At 38.6% G+C, this 22,568-nt stretch overlaps 1 protein-coding gene across 1 annotated transcript in view; it reads left to right on the top strand.

Moving 5' to 3' along the window:
• Nucleotides 1-21,993, top strand: part of mgll (monoglyceride lipase) — a 43,848-nt gene extending 21,855 nt beyond the window's left edge. The window contains exons 5-8 of the mRNA XM_005937856.2: nucleotides 7,314-7,424; nucleotides 7,864-7,953; nucleotides 13,399-13,614; nucleotides 15,320-21,993. Of these exons, the coding sequence (XP_005937918.1) occupies nucleotides 7,314-7,424; nucleotides 7,864-7,953; nucleotides 13,399-13,614; nucleotides 15,320-15,451 (549 nt within the window). The 3' untranslated portion in view covers nucleotides 15,452-21,993. The remainder of the gene's footprint in view (nucleotides 1-7,313; nucleotides 7,425-7,863; nucleotides 7,954-13,398; nucleotides 13,615-15,319) is intronic.
• The last annotated feature ends 575 nt before the right edge of the window (nucleotides 21,994-22,568 follow it).

A 22,568-nucleotide genomic window follows, 5' to 3' on the forward strand; every position in this document is an offset into this window, starting at 1 on the left:
TTGCTGTTCTTGGTAAACCCCAGTTTACCTTTCACCTTTCACACAGTGCCACAGATTCCCGAGAGCCTGCAGCTGCTACGGAAAACCTCCAACAGGGCAGTCGCAGGTTCAGTGACCTGCTCAAGGGCAAATGTGGCTGTATGGCAGACACAGACAGAGAGTGTTCACTTTCGTCAGTTTGCGTAGAAATCTTCTATTGACCTGCCTCATCATTGACTAGTTTATTTGTTATTATCCACTAATGAAACAGATTTACCTAGCAAAATGAAAGCATTACGGATTCCAGTATCATCTACATTACATCTGAATAGAAGCTAAAGCTAGCTGCTATACAAGCAAGGAGCTGGTGCTAAGTAATGAGCTACTGGCTGCTGTATTTTACTTGCAGTCCTTCAGAATTATTCGTTGTTGTTTTTTCCATTTTAAATACAGCCAACTAACTTTCAAAACCCTATCTTAAACTTAACAGACCATTATGCTAGCTGCTTGTCATTCTCGAAGCTAGACATATTACTCCTTGACTTGTTCTTATATTGTACTTTTCTACTCTGAGTGGTCAAAAGACTCTTTGCTACAAGAAAATTCAGTGAAATGCAGTATTAGTTGTTCATTTAACTGAACCAATTAAGCTTAGACCACTTGTTTTCCTCAAAGCTTATCCAGCTAGGCTTGCATATCCGGGCTAGTGCTAATTGAAATGGCAGTTCATTACCTGTAGCTCACTCAGAGAAGCATAAAATCTTTAATTCTCACATAAACAGCTATGGCCAGTTAAGAATCGTTAATTGACTTCACAGTGGACCGTGGAGGGAGAGCTACAGGGTGTGAACTCCACACAGAAATGCCAAACCAGGAGGTTCACTGGGCAGTGCACCACAAAGTTGCTCTACTTTCTTAAACAACGCTGACACATGCAAAGAAAAATTCCTAAACTAAGAATTAAAGCTTCGCTTTAATCCCTTGTTAACCGTAACAGTTAAATTCAGCAGAAAAAGTTATGCTGGGTCTTCAGCTGGTTTAAACTTCAGTGCAGCGAACATGAAAAGAAAATTCAAATAGCCTTTACTGTGGCTCTGGGAATTCGGCAGACACAAAACTGAACCAGAATTCTCATTAAAAATAATTAGACAACGCCTGGAAAGCTTCAAGGCCAGCTTTGGAGCTATTTTTAACTGATTGGTTTATTCTGTTTTCACAGCCTCTCGTTGTTGTGCTCTGCGACCCAACTCTCAGCACAGCTAACAGATCACAAATGGTAGTGATGAGTTATATAATAAATGATTACTGTCAGTGTTTCTAGGTCGAGTCACTTTGTACTCCCGTGAACTTGTTTCGGTTAGATGAGCAAGTCGCTCCGATTCTACATGCCAACATTTTTTATGCTTTCATATGTGAGGCTTTATGTTTCATAAGGAAACTGACATCACTCACTGAAGTCAAAATCTAAAACAATAAGTCCTTTGAGCATTGCGCTGTGCAAGTCAGAACGCTTCGAAACGAACCCAAGTATGCTTTCAAACATTTTTAGTGCACAGCTGCAGGTATCAAGCAGAGAATTGTGAGTTCATTGCAGAACTGTTTCGCCATGCCTTCCAGCAAAGCTCTACATGCTGGTGTATAAATACTGGCTCATGAAGCCTGTTTTTGTGATTAGGCCCTTTAGTTCATTCAGACAATCACTAGCTAAGTTCAGGATATACTTTTTTGTATTATTTTCTGCTATAAAGATTTTAAGTGCTATGTTTTGCATCTAACTGTCCTCTATTAGAGATAACAGCTCCTCCTTCTTTGATGTCTTTCTTTTAAATAGGTCATATTTACTGTCGTCACTTGGGCCTTTAGTTGCTTCAAACAACATGCTGTTTAATTAATGGGTCCGCCTTGGCGAGCCATTTATGGCTCATGCGCTTCAGTGCAGTAGGACTGTATACAGACTGAGGCTGTGATGAAGGGATCTTAGAAGCACAGAAGTACATACTTTGTGTAAACTCCACTGTGGGATCCCAGGCTGAGGCAGAGTGCTTGTTTAGACAGCAGATTCTGTAAATATTAAGAGACGACAGCTGAGCAAAGTCACAGCAAAACCTCTTTCTTTTCCAACTTCTTTCTCTATTTTTCATCATCCCTCACTTTCCTGCTTCTTTTGGACTTCTAATAAATCCATTCAGTGTGTCTCCTTTGGCCTTTTCTGTTGCTGGCTAAGGATTATACTTGTGTGTGTACACATGAACAGTTGTGGACACCCTAGATATTCTTCAAATCTGCCTGAGGGAAGCGTGTAAGTCTGTGCAGCAGGGAGCTTCTTGTTCCCCTTCTGGTGATGAAAATTAAATCACTCAGACTGAAGCAGACCCTACTTACTCATGGATATTGAAAATCATAAGACTCTTAAGTTATTGGTTAGACTCAGGTCCTTCTTTTTTTTTTTGGTACCACCTGTGATAGCAATGGAAATGAAATCGACTAGGATTTATGTAGCTTTTTCTCATCTGACTGACTACTCGAAGCACAGAGAGGCCTCAGCTGGAGATAAACCTGTTTTAACTTTCTCAAAGGCAGTTTTGAGTACCTGGGCTTGTGTCTGTCTATCTGCATTGATGTCTATTGACAGCAACAATGCAAGAAACTAAACAGCAGGGGTGTCAAATATAAAGCTCAGGGCCTAGAATTGGTCTGACAAAGACTCCAGTCCAGCTCACTGGACTATGACCTCAATTATGGCCAAACTACAGTTACTACTACAAATAATTATTATGTGGAAAATAATTAAATGACTGAAAAGTTCCTATTTTTTCACATTTTTTTTTACAATGGGTCCACAGTAACAAAAAAAATATCTGAATATTTTCTGTTAATTGACAAAAACTTTCAGTTTTCTAATTACAGGGCAGTCTGGGCAATTAGCTTTTTCTCAATCTTTACACTTTTATGTCTTACAATTTAAGCCCAAAGAGTGATGCTGACAGAATAATTTCATTTACAACAACAACATTTCAATGTTGTGTAGAAAAATGACATACTGTTATAATTGCTCTTCTTTTTCTTATATTAAGAAATCACCAGGATTAAAAATGCAGGTAAACTTCTGCACAGTGAAAGACAGAAAGGGTCCGGCCCGCTTAAGATTAAAGTGAGCTGTATGTGGCGCACGATGTAAAATGAGTTAGACATCCCTGTCGAACAGTCATGAAACTTCACAAGCGTAACTGAGACTTAACTAAAGCCAAGTTTGGAAATGACTCATTTGTGTTTTAGACCCATAAATACAAGTATACATGTAAAAATGAAGTAGTCACTGCTCTATGGTCTATGGGGGTGGCTGTGTTTTTGTGTAAAGACCACAAACACCATCCATTTCAGTGACTCAGATCAGCTGAGGTAATACATCGCAGGGTGGAAGCAGCCACACCCATAATGATGCACAACTTTTAGCTTGTGCTAAAATTTAATTAAATCAACTTAATGGTGTGAGTTATAAAAGTCAGCTTTATTTTTAACCCCGTTGCTTGTTGCTAGACAACATCAGAGGAGTTTGTAAGTTTTTTTAGGTTACAGCTGGAACCAGAGGAAAATCCTAAAAAACACCCTGAAGATGAAGTCAGTTGTGTAGTTGACTGTGTAGTGTAGAAATGGGTGTGTCTGAGGTTTCACTGGTGTCACTAATGTCAGTTGGTCACTAGTTTCCCTTTCCATTTAGTTTCATATCCTTCTCCCTAGATATAACTTTTTTTTTTTCATTTTCATCTCTCTTCATTTCATCCTCTGCTACATTCTTGTTTCCTTTGAAACAAATAAAAACCCAAACTCAGTTTTCAGGAAACCTGCCGCGGGTCAAGTGATGTGCAACTGTGTTTTTACAGGCCTCATTTCCCAGTTTCCCGGTGTTTTCACTTTGCATCCTGTTTCTATTAGTCTGTTCCTCTGCTTCTTCAGTTTTATAAATCTCTCAGGCCACGATGACGCAAAAACTCCAAACGACAACACAATAGAGACCACCTGGGTATTCTGCTGTGTGTGTTGAGAGGCTGCTCGAGTGATAACATCCTGTAATGTAGTCGGCAGAGTCAAGCTGCAGTGACGCTGTAAAGAAAGTCACAGTTCTAACTGATCAAAATGTTAATTTAATTTATAGTTATTCACAATTGAACCATGTTTTTCATAATATTTTATATTTTATTATATTTATTAAGACCTGTGAAACAGGAAAAAGTCTGTTAAATTTCAGATCCTTTGATCTTATAGTGTAATTTATGTCACAGTAGTCTGAAAGTGATTTGCGACCTACAGATGATCATATAAACCTCAGAACATGAGCATTTTTGTAGCGTGGGTTTAAGTTTTTAGTTCAAGCTATTTACAGCTTGATGAAAAAACTACCGCAATTCATTTTCACAGTTTCCAGAACACATAAACATGTGTGAGCACTTTTAAACGTGCGACAGCAAGAACTAAAAAACACATTACGGTTGCAAATTTACACAAAACCAAACACTCGACTCTTTTCAGGGGCTCCGCTGTATCTCTTTTGGTTGAGCAGTGACACAGAAGTTTTTAGCAGTTTGTCCACGTTGTATCTGCTCGTGGGATGCTGTAAAATCCCTTCAGCTTTGGCGTCTTCCCACTCGTACTCATTTATTTCTTTCTCCATCAGTATTTCTGGCCGAGGCTTACTTGTCCTTCCTCTGTGACAGCCTTTTATGTAACGGTTCAGCAGTGCTTAGGAACTATTTGTTCAGCTTCTAAGCCCTCTGTCTCATCTCCCCTCAGTATCCATTACTCACACTAAACAAAAATTCCCTTTGTGATGCACCGTGGCGTCAATAAAAACGCTTCTTCATTTCTAATTGGCTTGGAAAACTTACATATAATGGGTGACATTTTTTTAATGTGAGACATTAGAGACAAGTTAAACATCTCTTGGTGCACTCCCTAATTTGTCCTCTTGGCACCATTGAACAACACCATTGCATTAAGGGAATGTCTTCAGTTGTTTTTGTTGTTTTTTTTGTTGTTTTTTCTATTAGTGGTGAGTTCATACTGAATGCAACAGGTGTTCACTTATTGGCCATATAATGTTTATTAAGCCTACATCATATAATGCCGCTATTTTAGCCTTCTACTCCATATAATGTCAGTGGTGTACTCTCTGTGTACACCATGCAGTGTTAGTGGGGCAGCTGTACAGTCCATATAATATCAGAGTGTTAGCTCCTTGGGCTATTTTTTGACAGTTCGAGTCCACCCACTGACAGTGTGTAGCACTGTGTACAATACCAGCATTCATTTTGTCAACTCTAGTTCAGAGGTAGAAGAGTGTATAGGGCCTCTTATCAGCTTCTGAAAGAGCCTCTCTGTCCCAGTCATCCATCTGTCACTCTGTCTCCCTCTCTTCCCTTCCCTATTCACACTTATCTCACTCTATCAGTGCAGACCCTTTGACACAACCGCATTCATTGGCATTTTTTGTTGATATTTAACAGGCACTAAATATGCTGAACCAATCAGCCAATTTGCAGCTTTTAGCAGCCCCACCACTACCCACCACCACCAAAAAAAATGCAACTTGAAGTTGAGCATTACTTCTGTTTTTGCAGCAGTGCGTCCTGGTGTTCACATGTAGATGTTTTAGCGAAAGACAAAAATAAGAAGAAAGGGGAGATTCAGGCAGCTGCCCTCTTTTTTTCATACTCCCTGTGTGTTTGCATGCAGGCGGCGATGTGCGAGCGTGCACTTGTGTCTTTACAGAGTGAAGTTTTCTGGTGGGAACGGTTTTGTCTTCCTTTCGGTACCCTTTTTCAACAAAGCGAGGCTGTGATTGGCCCCCGGGCTGATGAATATTCACGTAGGTGACAAAGAAAGCTCCCCACATAAACAAAGTTGAAGCCAATTAGTCTCCCACACAGAATCACTGTGCTCCCGTGCGTGTGTGTGTCATGCACTTGTTGCATACGAGAGGAGAAACCATGCCACAGTCGACCCTGACGAATCGATTTAGGTTTTGGCTGCCATGGAGCTGCTAATTGTCGTGGCCCTACGTTACAGAATTGAAATCACAATATGAAAAAATGTCAGCGTGGGTGCTATAGTGTGGCCCTGGTGATGTTCTGTGGAGCTCAGCAGTGTTGTGCCCCCGGGGCCCATGGTCCCACACTGACATTTCTCTGTGTGGAACAATAGCAAGAAAAAATAGGGTTGGAGATCTACACAAAAGATGGCTTGTTTCATGTTAGCTGTGACCTCTGAATAGTTTTCCTACTGCTCCTTGCATCAAGACCTTTCACCTACTTTAGGACCTTTCCACTTTGATCACATTAGAAAAGACACTCCTTTTCCTCTATTGGAGACTAAAGAAGTAAGACGTGCCGAGTCTGTCTCCTTACTGAAACCCTGTCTTTATAACTAATGCTGTTATCTGTGGTTTTCTCTGTTTTGTTAATTTTTTTCTCATTTTTTCAATTTATTTTGGGTCCCTTGAGAACAATATGCTTTATTTTTAAATAAGAAGATATCATACATCGTACATGATGAGGTTACTACTGCACTGATCAGTACACAGCGACCAGTGACAACATCCACTGAGGTGAAATCTCCACGACTGCCATTTTCTTTTTTATTTTAGATATATGTGCTTCTTTTTCTTTGGCCTAGTGAGTGCTCTCACCTTTATTTTGGTGTGTTATATAGTTTTTTATCAAACAACAGCTGTCGACCATAGCACCGCAGAATCTTTCATCTATGACTGGAGGCTCATGCTCGTGAGAGCATGACAGGATATAAAGATTACAGCATCCTCCCTCTGCTGAGCTGTGTTGTTAGCTAGCCGCTTCTTTTGATAGGCGGATGAAGACAGAAGTACAAAGAAAAATTAGTTCTTACATAAAGAAAGCTGTGCACAACAAGTAGGCTATGATTTCTGGAAATTTACATGAATGTTGGCGTTATTAAATGTGTTTTTTGTACACCACCAGGCAGCTGCCATTCAGTCTTATAATATTTAAGAAAAGAAAGTCGATTTCTCCCAAACCAGGATTTTCACACGTTAAAAAAAATGTTGTACATGCCCAAAGTAAAATATTTTAAGTTTTACTTTTCTAGATAATTTTAAATAATGTAACCAAGTTTGGTAACCGCAAGAATCTTCATATCATATTTTACATACGACATCTTTAAGCAGCATATAAAATTAAAGAGGAAAATTCAAAATTAAGTGACAGAAGCATGACATGCGGGCAATAGATTTAAAGAAATAGCTTGACAAATATTATTTGTATTACAGTTTCATTAAGCTAATATGTTCTGCATTTCTTTTATAGGGTGGTGCTATCTCAATCCTGACAGCCTGTGAAAGACCTGGTGATTTTGTTGGAGTGGTTCTGATAGCTCCCCTGGTCCAGATGAACCCGGAGTCAGCCACACCATTCAAGGTACCACATACCAATCACCGACCCTTTAAACCACTATTCTCTTCTTTCTGTTCTTTTTCTCTCCTCTGCCAACCCAAGAGGCAGTTATCTTACTTTACTCAGGTTTGCTGTGGATGGTGTCTATAATACTTATAATACTGGCACCTTTTATTTTGTGTGTTTCAAAGGCAACAATCAGTTCAGGTATCACTAGAGCTGCATAAATGGCCTCTCACTGAGTCTTTGATACAAGTATGTCCCAAGTGTGGCCAATCTCTGACAAATCTCACAGAGGAGGCTGTTTTAACAGAAATAAATGACTTTTTTATTCCTTATTTTATGAATTAAAAGTCTAACACTAATACATAATAGTGCAATATTTAAAACCAAAATAGGAGAAGGAAACAGTCTTCATGAATGATGTCACATGAAAATAAGCTATGCTCTTCTCTGTTTGTAGGTTTTCATGGCAAAACTGCTGAACCACATGCTGCCCAGCCTCACTATGGGCTCCATCGAGTCCAAATGGCTCTCACGGGACAAGAGGCAGGTGAGAGACTGATGCTGGCAATGTGTGTTTTGGGTGGCTGAGCACTCTTGTTGTTTGAAATTGAAATATCACTCACTGAGATTGTGGGAAATAGAATTTCCAAGGTGTAAATTTGTCCGCCGTTGATTGTCTACGCTAATGTCAAGTCACACTATGTTTATTGTCCAAACCCATCCCATGCCAAAACACCACATCTTTGTAGACACTGTACGCCTTTTCCAAACAGCAGGACAGGTTTGCGTGCGTTTGTTGGTTGTGTTATTTTGTAAACACAGTACATGCTACACACCCATACTTTGTAGTGCCCCTAGAGACATCCGTGGAAAAACAGAAACAAATTCTCATGGCATGTCACCACGCCTAAATTTTGCACGAATTTGAGTCTGCGTGTGTGTGTGTGTGTGTATGCCTAGTTTACATCAACATTCCCACATCCTGCTGCTTCTGCTTCCTACAGTCAGTCAGAGGAAGTTGTGTTCTTCCAGATACAAGAATAAACAATAGCAGATAAATACTGAATCAAAGGATGTAATCATGTAACAGGTAATCTAGGCACACAGGTATCCAACTGCATAATGAGACTATGTGATACGATATTGTTACTAGAATGAAAGTTGCAGGGGTGGATCATACTTTGCTCTGATTTCTCACTGTAACCTTTTCTTCATGTGTTTTCAGTAAAGTAGAAAGCTCAATTTCACAACTGAATATGAAACCGTTCGGTAGCCTTATGTTGTTTTATTCATTGTGAGCGGGGATCAGTGGGAATGAACGTCTCAGTCAAGTTCGGTACATAAATGTTCATGGCCTCAAGATGTTCTTTCACCAAAAGACAGGAGAAAAGTAAAAAAACTAAATGAAATTTGCTGTTGCAGGATTTATATTTCTTTTTTCATCATCTACCACCAATCAGCTCACAAACGATCTTATGATGAGCTTAATGAATACTTTTTTGTATTGGTCCTTTTTGCTCCTGTAACTGCAAGTCATTGTTATTTAGTGAACATGCAGTGACACTACTTGTGTCACTAGTTGTGTAATATTCAAGATGCACACAACAGTGTCCACTGATCAGTTTGCTGATTGTCGCATAACAAACAAATGCAAAATGTTACTAATTTTAAAATGAGGGATGATAAAGCATGATGCAGAACCATAAACGAAGCATTGATGCACATACATAAAGATACAAAGTCCACCATGCTACAAGACCCTGCAGCAGTTACATTCTTGCACGTTATCTTTAAAACGTGAAATACAATCTTTAACATTTAATACAAAAAACAGTGAAAAAAATAGGTTGAAAAGAAATAATAAACTATTACTCTCATCAAAACATTTTGAAGTTAATTTATTTCATTTTGTAGCCCAAAGTTTTCGATGATAGATTAGATGGAAGGATGTCGTCTACAGCACGAGGTTTCACAGTCTCCTGGGCTGATGTGGTGTCATTAGTCAAGCCACCTGTGTGACAATAGAGGAATGCTCTTTCTGTCAAAGTCAGCCACAGCTGTGCTTACATAGATGCTGAATAGACATGAGTAACTGTATGACTTATGTGACAGCTACTTGTAACTACATGTTTAATGTCAGAGAAACAGGGAATTCCCTCTCCGATTTACCTCCTTAGCTTCCTTTTTCCTCCTTTTTCCTTTCTGCTTCCTTTTAACATAACTCCACTTTATCATCCTGCTTCGCTCACATTTTTATTTCTAAATAAAACTCACTGTCCATTTATTAGCGACCATTTGTTCCCGCTTCCCCTCCAACTGCCACAGATTTCCCAGGAGTCTTTTCATTTTCATGCCCATATTTTCTCCCTGAGAACAACTTTTCTCCCTTCAGCGTTATGCCATATTTGGAGAAAACTACAGTATGTATTTGCTTGTTCATTCTAGGCTGTGCACACCCTTTCTAAATGTGTAACACATATCTTCTCATAGTTGTATATTGCGAGAAATTAGAAAATGATTAGGCTTGCAAGATCTTGCCTTTATTACAAGTTGCATTAACATTTAAGTGGGGTTTTTATTGAGCATTCTAACAAATTAAAATTAAAAAAATTAAATATTAATTTACTTGTATGACTTTTAACAACTTGAACACATAAAATGTATTTCTCCAGCATATAATCTATAATGCAGTTCAAACGTGTTGTAGCTTCCAGCTAATTTTAAATCAAAACACTGACCACAACCTGGCCAGATGTATTTGGCATCTGTTACCATGGTGATTTAAGCCAGGTAAAGGAAAGGAGTAAGAAAATGGCCAGTTTAACTCGCTTTATCTATCAGTGGTTTTAACTTTTAGGGTGATTGGGTGATGGCAAAATGAAATCCGCCATATATTATGTTAATTTTTGAATGAAAACAACTGAAACCTCATTTAGTCTGTTGTCATCGCATCCTTTAGTGTGTACAGAATGTTGTCGGAGCAACCTGGAGAATTGTTTTTGTTCAGTCAGTTGCGTACTGAAGAAAGAGAGGGAAAAGAAGCAGACAGTTGTCAAACCAAAGATAAGTGATATGCAGCGTCGTGAGAATCCAGCAATGACCGGCAGACCAAGGCCAAACAACATGCAACCTGCAGGGACTTGGTATCAACATGGCAGGCCCAGTTTTCCACCAAGAGTAAGGCACAATCTGAAGCAGGATAATGCTGGTCTCAGAGCCCAACTGGAAGAGACTCAGTGGCAGCTACACATGTGTAAATCCAGTCTTAGAGAAGCAAACACGAAGGCCTTGGATTTTGAGAGTCAGGTGGATGAGTATCGCAGAAAGTTCTACTATTTGGATATAGAAACTGAGAAGACAATCAACGATCTGAAAAAGCAGCTGGACGCAGCGCTCAGTAATGAAACCAAGTCTTACCTGCAGGACATTCACACGCTCAAATTTGAGCTTCGTGAAGCTAAAATTGAACGAATCAACAATGCAAACAGGTTGATTCTAGCAGATAAGATCATGCATAAGCTTACTTCTAACCTGGGCGATGCCAACAAGAAGCTGCAGCAGCCGAACAGAAACTCTATAGACACCCAAACGATGATCAGTGACGCTCCTTCAAAGAACCAGTGCTGCGAGATGCAACAGATGTGCATTGACCAACTCCAGCAGCAGCTTCAAAACGCTAAGGAAGAACTGAAGAAGCAAGCTGAGGAACACGAGGATGAGAAAGAGGCTTTACGCTCTGAAATTAAGCAACTTAAAGGCCTCAAAGAACAAAATGAGGAGAAGCTGATGAGTTTAGAGAAAGAGCTAAACGACACGAAAGCTTTCTACATCGCATTCCTGGAGGAGCAAAAGAAGGAGAATGCTAACTTCACACAGGCACTGCAAAAAGAAGAGGAGGAGAAGGCCTCACTTCTAAAGACTCTGAAGGAGCAAGAGGACATGGAGAAGAGATTGGAGGAACTCACGTTTATAATCGATGAGTTAGAACTAGAGTCGGAAGAGAGGAAGAGGAGTTGCTGGCCTTTTAGGTTCTTTTCTTAACTGGTATCTGTCAGTCTGTATTTAAAAATGAATAAATAAATGTGTTTTATGAAATAGCCTTTCAGTCTTGTGCTTTTGTTTAGGTGACAACATGAGTGCACAGTTTTGGGGCAACATTTTGAATACGTTAGGGCAATAAAATGACTGGGTAACACCTTAAAATAAAAAAATTCAAATGAAACTTTACACAACTTAAAATTCACAACCATTACTTGAATTTACTTACAGTACAATAAAAAAAATGAAAAACCTGACTTTTCCCCTCATTCTTATGTTCTTAGGTATTTGTAGGTAAATATAATTACATTTTAATTCAAATAAGATACACTGAAATTACATTTAATTACAAGGGAATTACATCCTTAGATGTGGGCTGTATTATAAAGTGTTACCAAGGACTTTAGTTAAGGTTAGCAGAAGATCACATTTTCCCTGATACATTTGAAGTTTGCATGAAATACTTCACATTATAAGTATAATTTTTTTCAAAGAAACAATGGAAATGACTATTTGAAAAGCTGTCAGAGCTGTTGCATTTAAATGTAGCCAATAGGGAGAAAATATTGTTTATATATTAATATTGTGTCTTGCAGATACAGTATCAGGTAAAATATTTTACACACACCACACACACACACACACACACACATATATATATATATATATATATATTATATATATATATTTATATATATATATATACTATATATATATTGTTTATATATATATATTATATTATATATATATATACATATATATATATATATATATGTATAATATGTATATATATATATATATATATATATATATACATTAATATATATATGTTATATATGTATATGTATATATATATATATATTTACATAATATATAAATATAATATGCGTGACCGAGGGCATAATTAAAGAGAATGTAAGTGTATTTTATTTAAAAGTAAATTGTAAAGTAAATTGTAAAGTAAAAGTAAATTAACAATCTAAAAGTAAATTGTTATTATACTTAGCTACAAATATTGGGTTAACAACTCAGGTTTTTAAGGGAAATAGTAGTAGTAGTAATTTTGCAGGAAAACAAAAAAATGTGTGGGTTGAGTGGGTTTTCTCCGGATACTCCGGCTTCCTCCCACATTCAAAATATGTGCAGTTAGTGAGGATAGGTTAATTGGAAATTTCCCATAGGTGTGAATGCAGGAGTGAATGGTTGTCTGTGTCTATGTGTTAGCCCTGCGACAGACTGGCGACCTGTCCAGGTTGAACCCTGCCTCCCGCCCTAAGACAGCTGGGATAGGCTGTCAGTGAATGTGACATCTGTTATAGAGCGCTTTGAGTACTCTGAGAGAGTAGAAAAGCGCTATATAAGAATCAGTCCATTTACCATTTATATATTAATATTGTTTCTTGCAGATACTGTAAAATACAATTTTCCACATTTCACACTGTGTACTTCTGAAAAGTTTTTCTCACAGTTTTCTGTTATAAGTTTGGTTTGAGAAACAAAGTGAATATTTGATCACTGTACTAGCTGTTAGATTCAACATTTAAAATGCAGAAAGGACTCTTTATTGTTCATCTGCTCTTAGGAGACTCCAGGCCATCTGTGCATGAGCAACCGTTTTCCCTTTTAATTTGTACCATTTTTCTTCTGGCTGACACGTTTGTGCAATTTATTGCCCACAGTAGCGCTGCATGCATCTAATTGTACACAGACTCTCACTGATGATGTAGAGGTGTCACTAACTTACTTACTTGGCATTACAGGGTTGAAGGAGCATTTGTGTTCTATGAAAGGATTGCTGAGTTGAGTTAAGCCTGACCAAAATTATTTCTCTGAGCTTAATTAGAAAGAGGAACAGCAGGAATGAACTTACATTGATATCAGTCCAACATCCGGTGGAGAGCGATGATAAACCAAAGCATCTCCACCCTGGCCTCTTTTGTTTCTCTCCGGTCAGGTGGAGGCATATGACGCTGATGAGCTAAACTATCACGGCGGGATGCGAGTATCATTCGGCATGCAGCTGATGGCGGCAGTGGAGCGTATGCAGAGGGAGATCCCGTCCATCAGCTGGCCCTTCCTGCTCCTTCACGGTGACGCCGACAAACTCTGTGACATCAGAGGCTCCAGGATGATGTATGACAATTCACTGAGTACAGACAAGAAAATCAAGGTGTGTATGGTTAGTTTACAGAAAACTGTATCTGTAGAACTGCCTTAGGTTCAACAAGGTGTTGGAAACATTCCTCTAAGATTTAGATTCATATTGATAGATTAGCATCACATAGTTGGTGAAGATTTGTTGACTCATTGTCATGTTCAATACACCAGTTTGACATGATATGAATAAAACATCCCATGCTGGAAGCAGCCATCAGAAGATGGTGGTGGTCAGCAACAGTACACGCTGGGTACAATGCTCAGTTGGCACTAAGGAGCCCAATTACACCACCAGCAACACACTAAACTATTAGCACGAAGCAGGACTGCTTCATGCTTTAATGGTGCTGTAGAAATAAAATAAAATTGAATTGAGTTGAACTGAATGTTGTTTATGCCAAATTCTCTCCCTACTATCTCAATGTTGAAGCTGAAATCGAGAGTCATCAGACCAAACAACACAATTTCTGGTCTTTTGATATGCAATTTTGGTGAGCAGGTGTGAAACACAGACTCAGTTTTCTGTTCTTAGCTGACAGGACTGGGATGGTCTTCTGCTGCTTGAAGGTTCAATCTATTGTGCACTGAGAGAAATTGTTATGCATATCTTGGTTAGTTGGTTATTTGACTTATTGTTGCCTTCTTGTCAGTTCAAAGCAGTGTGACCATTACCGTGACATCTGACAGTGTCCAGGAAAATCCCAGTAGATTAGCAGTTTCTGAAATACTCCAAATACACCAAACGCCATGCCACATTCAAAGTCATTTAAATTATGTTTCTTCCCCATTTTGATGGTTGGCCTGAATTTCAGCAGGTCTATATGTCTAAATACACTGATATGTTTAAATATTTGCGTTAATAAAGTTTCAGATGAGCGTTTATAAAGTGCAACAACTGAACGTGACACAGTGCATAAATATGGTGAATAACGTTGCCTCCAGCATTAAAGGTGTCTTCTGACACTTTAAAAATGATGATTCAAGATTACAAAGCTGAGGTCTTTGTGTTTGATTAATACAGAGACTGTCTGTCATTAAAACTTGTTGTTATTAAAATATAACATAGAGATGGGTGGCAAACTAAAGGAAAAACATACAAAGCCTTGACTTTACAGTCAGGGGATTTTACACAATGCTGTGAAGCATTTTACAGTGATGTGATGCAACACATGCCTATACCTGTATTACATTATGAAATGCAGCTTAAACCTCTTAAATCCCAAGAGCTTCAACACTGGTATTTGTAAAGAGGGAAGTTTCACACACTATGTTGTCACATGGTTCATCACATGGAGGTTAAAAAGAGGATGAACAAGAGACATGAGAATGAGACACATGAGAAGTGAAATCAGATATAACGAATGTTCTGTTTTCGTGCAGCACAGTGAGACAGATAGTGCAGGGAGCAGAAAATCAAGTGGTGCTTGTGAGGATCAGATGCTTCTTTATCACATGTTTTATCAAAGTAATAATTGGACCAAATGCAGGGGCTTTCCACGTTAGTTCAAGCTGTAAACGGAAGTCATTTGATCACAGCAAAATGTTTGGTGTGATCAAATGACTTTTGTATTAAATCCCTGTAGGTTTGGCAAAGCAGGAAGAACCCGTTGCAACTTTGACCACACTGCAAGTTGTTAAAAAGCATTGTAGAACAAAAATGAAATGGTTTTACATACATCCCTCTGATCGTTTCTTATCATTTCTAAATGTTATCCCAGATCTACGAAGGAGGCTACCACGCTCTTCACCATGACCTCCCTGAGGTGGCTGAGTCCGTGCTAAAGGAGCTGACCACCTGGATCACAGAGCACATCCCAGCTGCAACATCGCAGGAAGCGCAAGGCTCCTAAATGTATGGCCTGCACACCTCTGTTGAAGCTCTGAGGAAACTGCCAATCTCGTCATAAAACGCCTGCTCACGTTCCTGTAGTGCGTCAGGCATAATAATACTACTGCACTTTCCTGTCTGGGAGTTATTTGGGCATACTGATGGACATTATAGTCTCTGTATAACAGGTTTATTAGCAAATCCTCTGGGCTACTGTAAAAAAAAAAACACACACACACACTCTTCCTCCTATCTGTACATCAGGCCACTGATATAAATTGGGCAATAGGGTCAGTTCTTATTGTAAATACTCTGTAGCAATGGTCAGCATCATGGCAAAATTTCTGATCAGGGATGTGCCTCATGTGTTTATATGCTTCACATCATCTCCACTGAACTGCTCGTGTGCAGCTTTTAGAGAGTAAAGACTGTCACAAACTTTACTCCCTAAAAGCAAGGGTTCGAAGTGCAATAATGGGTATGGCCTTTCATTTTCTCTTTTTATAAACAGGCCAGATCTTTTAAATATTAATAACAGAGGCAGCAGAATACAGAAGCATTTCTTTCTGCCTCAACTACCATTAACAGACTGGGTTAGAGGTCAGGAACAGAAGGAGGTTGGCACCTTTGGAGCTGTTGTCGGTTCAGGGATGCATGAATACTTAATAGATAACTTATCATTTAGCGACACTGAATAGCCATCTTAAAGTCTCCTTAGTTTACTCCACCATACTCTCTGACCTTATCCCATCTCCTCTTCCTCTCCTGCCTCCTCACTGACTGCGCTGTTTTGTAATATCACATTTCTGATAAAGGCAGCTTTTATAGAGTTGATCAGAAGCATATACTGAAAGCACTCTATATGTAATAGTCTTCTCCTGACTTCCTCTTTGCTTGATCTGAGGACAGATGGTTAGCCTAAAGACAGATGGTTGACAGTGATACATCATATGAGGATAAGGTACTGTAGTCAGTCTAAATCCAGATGATGATCTAGCTTCATAAATTTTGTCCTAATGACGATATAAGTACTTCTTATCTGCCTAACTGAGTGACCGATTATTAAAATAGTTTTCCACATAGGTGCTATATATGCGATCCTAGTCAAGAGTGTAAGATGGGGCTAAATTATTCAGATGAAACTGCTTTGAATCGCTCTGCAGGTGGGAGGTCAAAGGTGAAGTGTTCTCTGACCTTTATGGCCGTAGTCGAGCTCACTGTCAGTTGTTCACTGAGGCCAAGCCTTGATTGATTAAGTTCAGGCTGCAAACTGGGGGGCCCAGCTATAAAGTGAAAGGGGAACATGACATGACTTTATTCCAGGAAGCAGCCAGTCTGGCTTCGTTTTTTTTTCAATCTTGTTCTGTAAAACTAACCTTTGATGTTCTTAAAGTATAGGGACATCAAAGGTGAGGACAAGGGGCCGTTCAAAGGGTTAGCATTTAAAATCAGCTCTTGCTCGATGTGGGTTTTCAGCTGAACCACAGCAATAATGTCAAAGTAGCCTACATTTGTGGTTTGTCAGTAATTATAAACTAGACAGACACGCTCTGAACTACCTATTTGATAGTGTCGTGTAGACTGTAATTACTGGTCACATACACTTAGCTTTTACCTGTTCGTCAAGCACAATGAGGTTTCAGATTATTAAACGTGCACCGCTCACAACTTGGAAAGCAATTAGGGTCTTTTGTGGTGCTTAATTTTTGACACCAGACATCCGTGATACCGCTTTTAGTGACTCGTTCTGTGGTGAACACATCCAGTAAGCAGTTCTTTGATAGAGATTCAACTGGCCAGCCTGTTTTCTTTTTTTTTCTTTTTTCGGTATTACCCGGAGTTCAAAGAGACTCATGCACATAGTGAAGGGGGAAGCTTGCTGCTGTAACCACGGTGACCGTTACTCTTGTTTAGTCATAGCAGCAGCAGTGTGGCAGAAGAGTCCTTTTTTTCTTTTTGACATGTGTTGTCACCACGGTGACCACTAAAAGACTGACAGAATGAGAGCAATTTCTGGCCTCTCTGTCTTTATGTCTCTTCCCTTCACCCCGCCTTGTCTCACCCATACTATTTTTTCTTTGTTTGTTTGTTTATTTTTTAGCCACAGTAACCGGTGCTCTTTGTTCCATCCATCATGCAAGCCTTTGTTCTACTACATACTCAAACATTGTGTACCCTCAGCCACCCACACTGTCCCTAGTGGCCAATTATCAGAGCTGCAACAGGTTATATTGTAAAGTGTTCAGATACTATTTTTATTCTTTTTTTCTGATTCTTGGACCATATGGCTGAGACCAAGGGTGCTAGATGTAGGTGGGAGGAAGGGGCCATTAAATCTTTTTTCTTTCTTCAGCTTCTTCTTTAGGTGAGCTGGTGTGCTTTAAATCAGAAAATGGGTTTCTGCAACATTAACCAACAAGAAAGACTTTTACATCGCAGCAAAACAATCAGAAGGAGCAATTTAAAATGTCATATTAAAGACATTTTAGTCTGACGTTGTTTTGCTCCCAGTATGAAAAGATTACATAAAATGACTGATGATGAGGGAAAAGGCTCTATTATCAGGACTGGCTTAGGCAGTAGACCATGTGGTTTTTTTTGGGAGGGGGTTGTGGGAAGGAGAGGTTATCATAAGGTCAGTAGTTTGACTTCCAGGTCTGATATCTTTAAGAGCTTTTTGCCCACCTGCTTTGAAATAAGTCAAGCGTGACACATACTTTAACTTTAAATGTGACCTGAAGTCGCTTACTTACAAACGTTGATGTGGCTTCTTCTTCTATTAACATCTTTCCTGGTGTTTTCAGACTGAACTGCGTCAGCTGTATTATCGAGTTGCATTAGAAAATAAAATAATTAATCGTTATCGGCAGAGTGCTTTCCATAATGTGAAAAAAATAGCATTGAATACAAAATACAACATGAGACATGAAAGCAAACAAATCAGTGTAGAAGAGGGAATAAATAGAAGGAACTTCAGGATGTAAGTGCATCCTCTTCTCTATTTTTACAGACGTCAAAAAATACTTTGCCAGAACAAATATTGGATTACTTTGCAGCGGGTGCAGACATAGATGGAGATGTAAATGTATTCATCAGTCCCGATGGGAGTCAGACCCTTAACCTCAACTGAACTGCAGGGGTTTTTATCACCAGCCCTTCAAACACAATCTGCTCCTGATTAGGCTGCAGCAGGAACAGCGCACACAAGTGTCGCGCGGTCCCAGTTTTATTCAAACTCATAATAGCACCCCTGCTGCAACGCATCAGCGCGATTGTTTCAGCCTCACAGGATCCTGCGTAATTTCAAAAAGCTGTACCTGTCAGACTACATGAGTGCATAATACTGCTGTCGCTGGCTACGGGGGTGGAGAGAGATGGAGATATGGTGAGAGGGGAAGAGAAAGAAAAAGGAGAGGAGAGAAGCTGTCAGTAACCATGGCAGCACTGTTTTTTTGTTTTTTTCAGAGTAAAAATGTGGATTCATTAATGCTACAGGAAGTGTGCCAGACGTTTGTGTGCTTTCAGGGCCGGTTGTCCATTTGCTGCTCTGAGGATTCCCTTTTGTGTGAGCACTGAGATAAGAGAGCAAATAATTAGCATCATCAGCTCACAGTGATAAGAGCTGCGCACACTCAGTGAATTTGGAAAAAAAAAGACTGTCTAGTCTGCTGTTTGGTCCAAAAACATACTATTCCCATTGAATGATTTCGAAGACATAACAAGGCCTTTTATCACATAGGTTTGTGCATTTTCCCTATGGAAGCAAAACCTTTTCACTGGATTTTAGTCCTTTCTTAATAAAGTGTAGTCCCCTTATATTGTCTTTACATCTTGTGAAGGCTTGTAAGCCATCACATGCTCCCTTTTCCCTGATATGTATCCTTACAAGCATGGAGTGAGAGAAGGAATGCCATAAATGTGCACATATATTACTCTATTAATAAATGATAATCCACTTGACTGTTAAGGTTCTTCAGTTTTTAGGCTTAGGAAGTTGAAATTAAAGTAGAGAAAAGAATGAGGGCAGGAAACCACTCAATCTAATTTGGCTGCAGCTTTCATAAAGAAATGTGTCACAGCTGGCCTACAGGGTGATGTAATTAGGCCACTTCAGTTTAATGTTTGTCATTTTTTTATTTCGACTGTATGACTGTTTCTAAGAGAAGAGCTGTTTTATGCTAATAAGCCTGAGGTGCAAAGGCCAGTCTTTATGTAGTTTTATAAGATTAAAGTGCACTTGAAAGATTCAGTTCGCATGAATGGGCCTCTGGAGTGAATGCTGAAGAAAGCAGCAAGAATTGAAGGGGTCGTCTTCCAAAGTGAATGTAAATCCAGGAAAACGGTTTTATCTTATTGTCGTAATCATGTGTGTAGAAACAAAAACAGATGCTCCAGGTTGTTAACACGTAAACCTTTAAATGTTTGAATCGTCATAACTGTGTTTTGGAGCAACGCCCCAGCTCAAATCTTGCTGTTCTAACCGACAGTTTTGACAAACTTGATTTGTTTCCAGCCGTCACGCTGCTTGGTTGCTGAACACAATTGTAATACTCTGTACATAGAAATGCTAATGAAGAAATGAAGACTACATTGTATTTTACATATCTTTTATTTATCTTGTATTTATAGAAATTCATTTAATGTATAGGCATCAAAGTACTGATAACACATCACGACAAGGCACTTTTTTTATACCACAATCCAATCGCTCATTGAGTTTCCCATCTATTCAAGACTTCATAACACTTTTGTTGTTATGGAAACTGGTTGACGGTTGTATGTTTGTACAGTTAAGCAACCCAGAAAATGTATGGCAGTGTTTCTGAAAAGACACTGTCTACTGAAGTTCATGTCTTGAAAAACGTCACACACTGTCTTTGTCAAAGATTTTTGTTTAAACTTCCAGATTTTAATTTGACTTTTCTTTTTTGCTCTTTTTAAAATATATATATATATATTTTTAAAAAATGATTAACAACCAAAGGGTGTTACTGCTAAAGGTTTGTTGCCTTGTACTTCTTTATCAAATTAGATTTTCAGGAAGTTGTTTTCTCATTTTGATCTTTATCTAAGGTGAAATAAACATGAGTGCAAAACATTTACGTAACACCTGCAATTTATACACCACGCAAACTACTGAAAGAAAAAAACAAACAGTTATCAGGTTTTCCAGCAGATAAAAAAGCAACTCTAATCAATTTGGGGAAATTTTTAATTTCATATAATTGAAGAGATTTTTGTGACAATAACTTTTGTACATTTATTTTTGAATTGTATTCTGGTTGTTGTCTGTGCCTTATTATGCTAATGAATGTGGTTTTATGCTCACTTGTGAGTCTGTGAGTGTTTTCTGCACTTGAAGCATCTGTTTCTCTGTTTACTCTTTTCTGAGTGCGTGTGTGTGAGTGTGTGTGGTCACGTCTGTTTCCATTCCTGGTTGAGTAATTGTGTCTTTCTGCTTATCGTCTTCCTGTCTGTCTGTTTTCACTGATGTCTGTCTAAATTTCTGTCTTTATCGTAGGTCTAAGCAGGTTGGGGTTTAAAACTGTTTCCGAGTCTTTCAGTACAGGCTCAGCTACAGCACATAAATACCTCCCAGATTCTTTAAAGACCTGTTTTGTCTAAGCCATTTAGAGAAATGCAATATTTAACACAAAAATTGATGCATTTGGCTTGCTAATATGGCAACAGTGTTGCTGGGTTGTCTTAAAGTTATTTCTTTTTCCCAGTGGGACTCAACAGAAAAAACAGGAAGTTCAATCAATCACATAATAATAATAACAATAATAATGATACAAGGGTTTGTAAAACAACAGAAATAACATGCAGATTTTTCCATTCTGACCGCTGTGTATTGAACGCCTACATTATTTAAGTGCTGTGAGGTTAAAATTATAACTCTAGAAAGTCTCACAGTTATGTCGTCTGTCTTAGAGAGTCCAACATTTACTTTAATCTGTGTTTGTGTCAGTATTTCATTTTGATTTTTAAGGGTGGCACGGTAGCCTTCTTGGTAGGAAAAGCTCTACATCTTGATAAGCTGAGGAATTTTGGCACTGCGGACAAAATTGTAAACACAAACCCTAACGTCATCTTGGTAATCGTGCATTTGCAATGTCAAATCAATCAAATGGTTAGTGTTTAGAGACCATACACCACAACCTACAAAAAAAAAGGATTTGTTATGTTTTTTTATGACAAAACTTTATTGAGTCTTCCTTATTAAATTTTTTTTCTCAGTTTATGTAGTACTGGATGTACTTTATGTTAACAGTGTTGATGTGAAAAATATGCCAGTTTTTAAACATTTTCTACACCTCTAAAGACCGTAGTGCACACTTTCATTTAATATCGTCCTATACTTCTCATACTTCGCACTGATGCATTATAGTCACATCATAGGTTGAATGTCAGCATTTGACATTTTACTTCAAATCTGGCACAAAATTGTATATAATATATAATAATGGAAATACTTCTGAATGGCTGAATGGCAACTTATTTGTTACTAGACTGTTGATAATGTCCATACTCTCTTACAGAATAAATGACTGTTTAACTGAACAGGCTGGCTGGACTTACTGCTGTCTCAATTCTGTTATGTGGCTGGGTATGCGTAAAGAGGGGAGGTTATCAGTCATCTTCATTGTTATTATTTTATTTTGAAATCACATGTAGCTCGTGACCTTAACATTTAAGGTCACGATTAAGGTCATAAAAAGAACAGAGTATCACATGTGAGAATTTTTCAAATTTCTCAAAGAGTGTAAACAAAGAAAAAACATTTGGATTCAGCTCCTACTTCAGGTGAAATGAAGCTTGGAAAGTAGATTTTTTACACAGTAATACATATTGCAGGGTTAAGTGAGGTGTGACACAGGTCAGTAGGCTTGGTCGACCTGATTTTAGTAGTTTTTCATGAGCAAAACTAAAGACTTAACTTGGGAGAAAAAAAATCAGCATTTGTTTGCCAGGCTGAAAAGTACGCATCAGGCAGTAGGTGGCAGTACTGGCTCATACAATTCACTGAAGACAGGCTTGGTTATATGAATGTGGTACTGGAACTGGTACACACACATGCAAAGCATGAATGAACCGAGGACTGGTGTGAGATTTCTAGGGTTTTTTTCAGTCTTGGA

Source organism: Haplochromis burtoni, unplaced genomic scaffold (assembly GCF_018398535.1).
Source record: "Haplochromis burtoni strain Fernald_Lab_line unplaced genomic scaffold, NCSU_Asbu1 Contig_60, whole genome shotgun sequence".
Lineage (NCBI taxonomy): Eukaryota > Metazoa > Chordata > Actinopteri > Cichliformes > Cichlidae > Haplochromis > Haplochromis burtoni.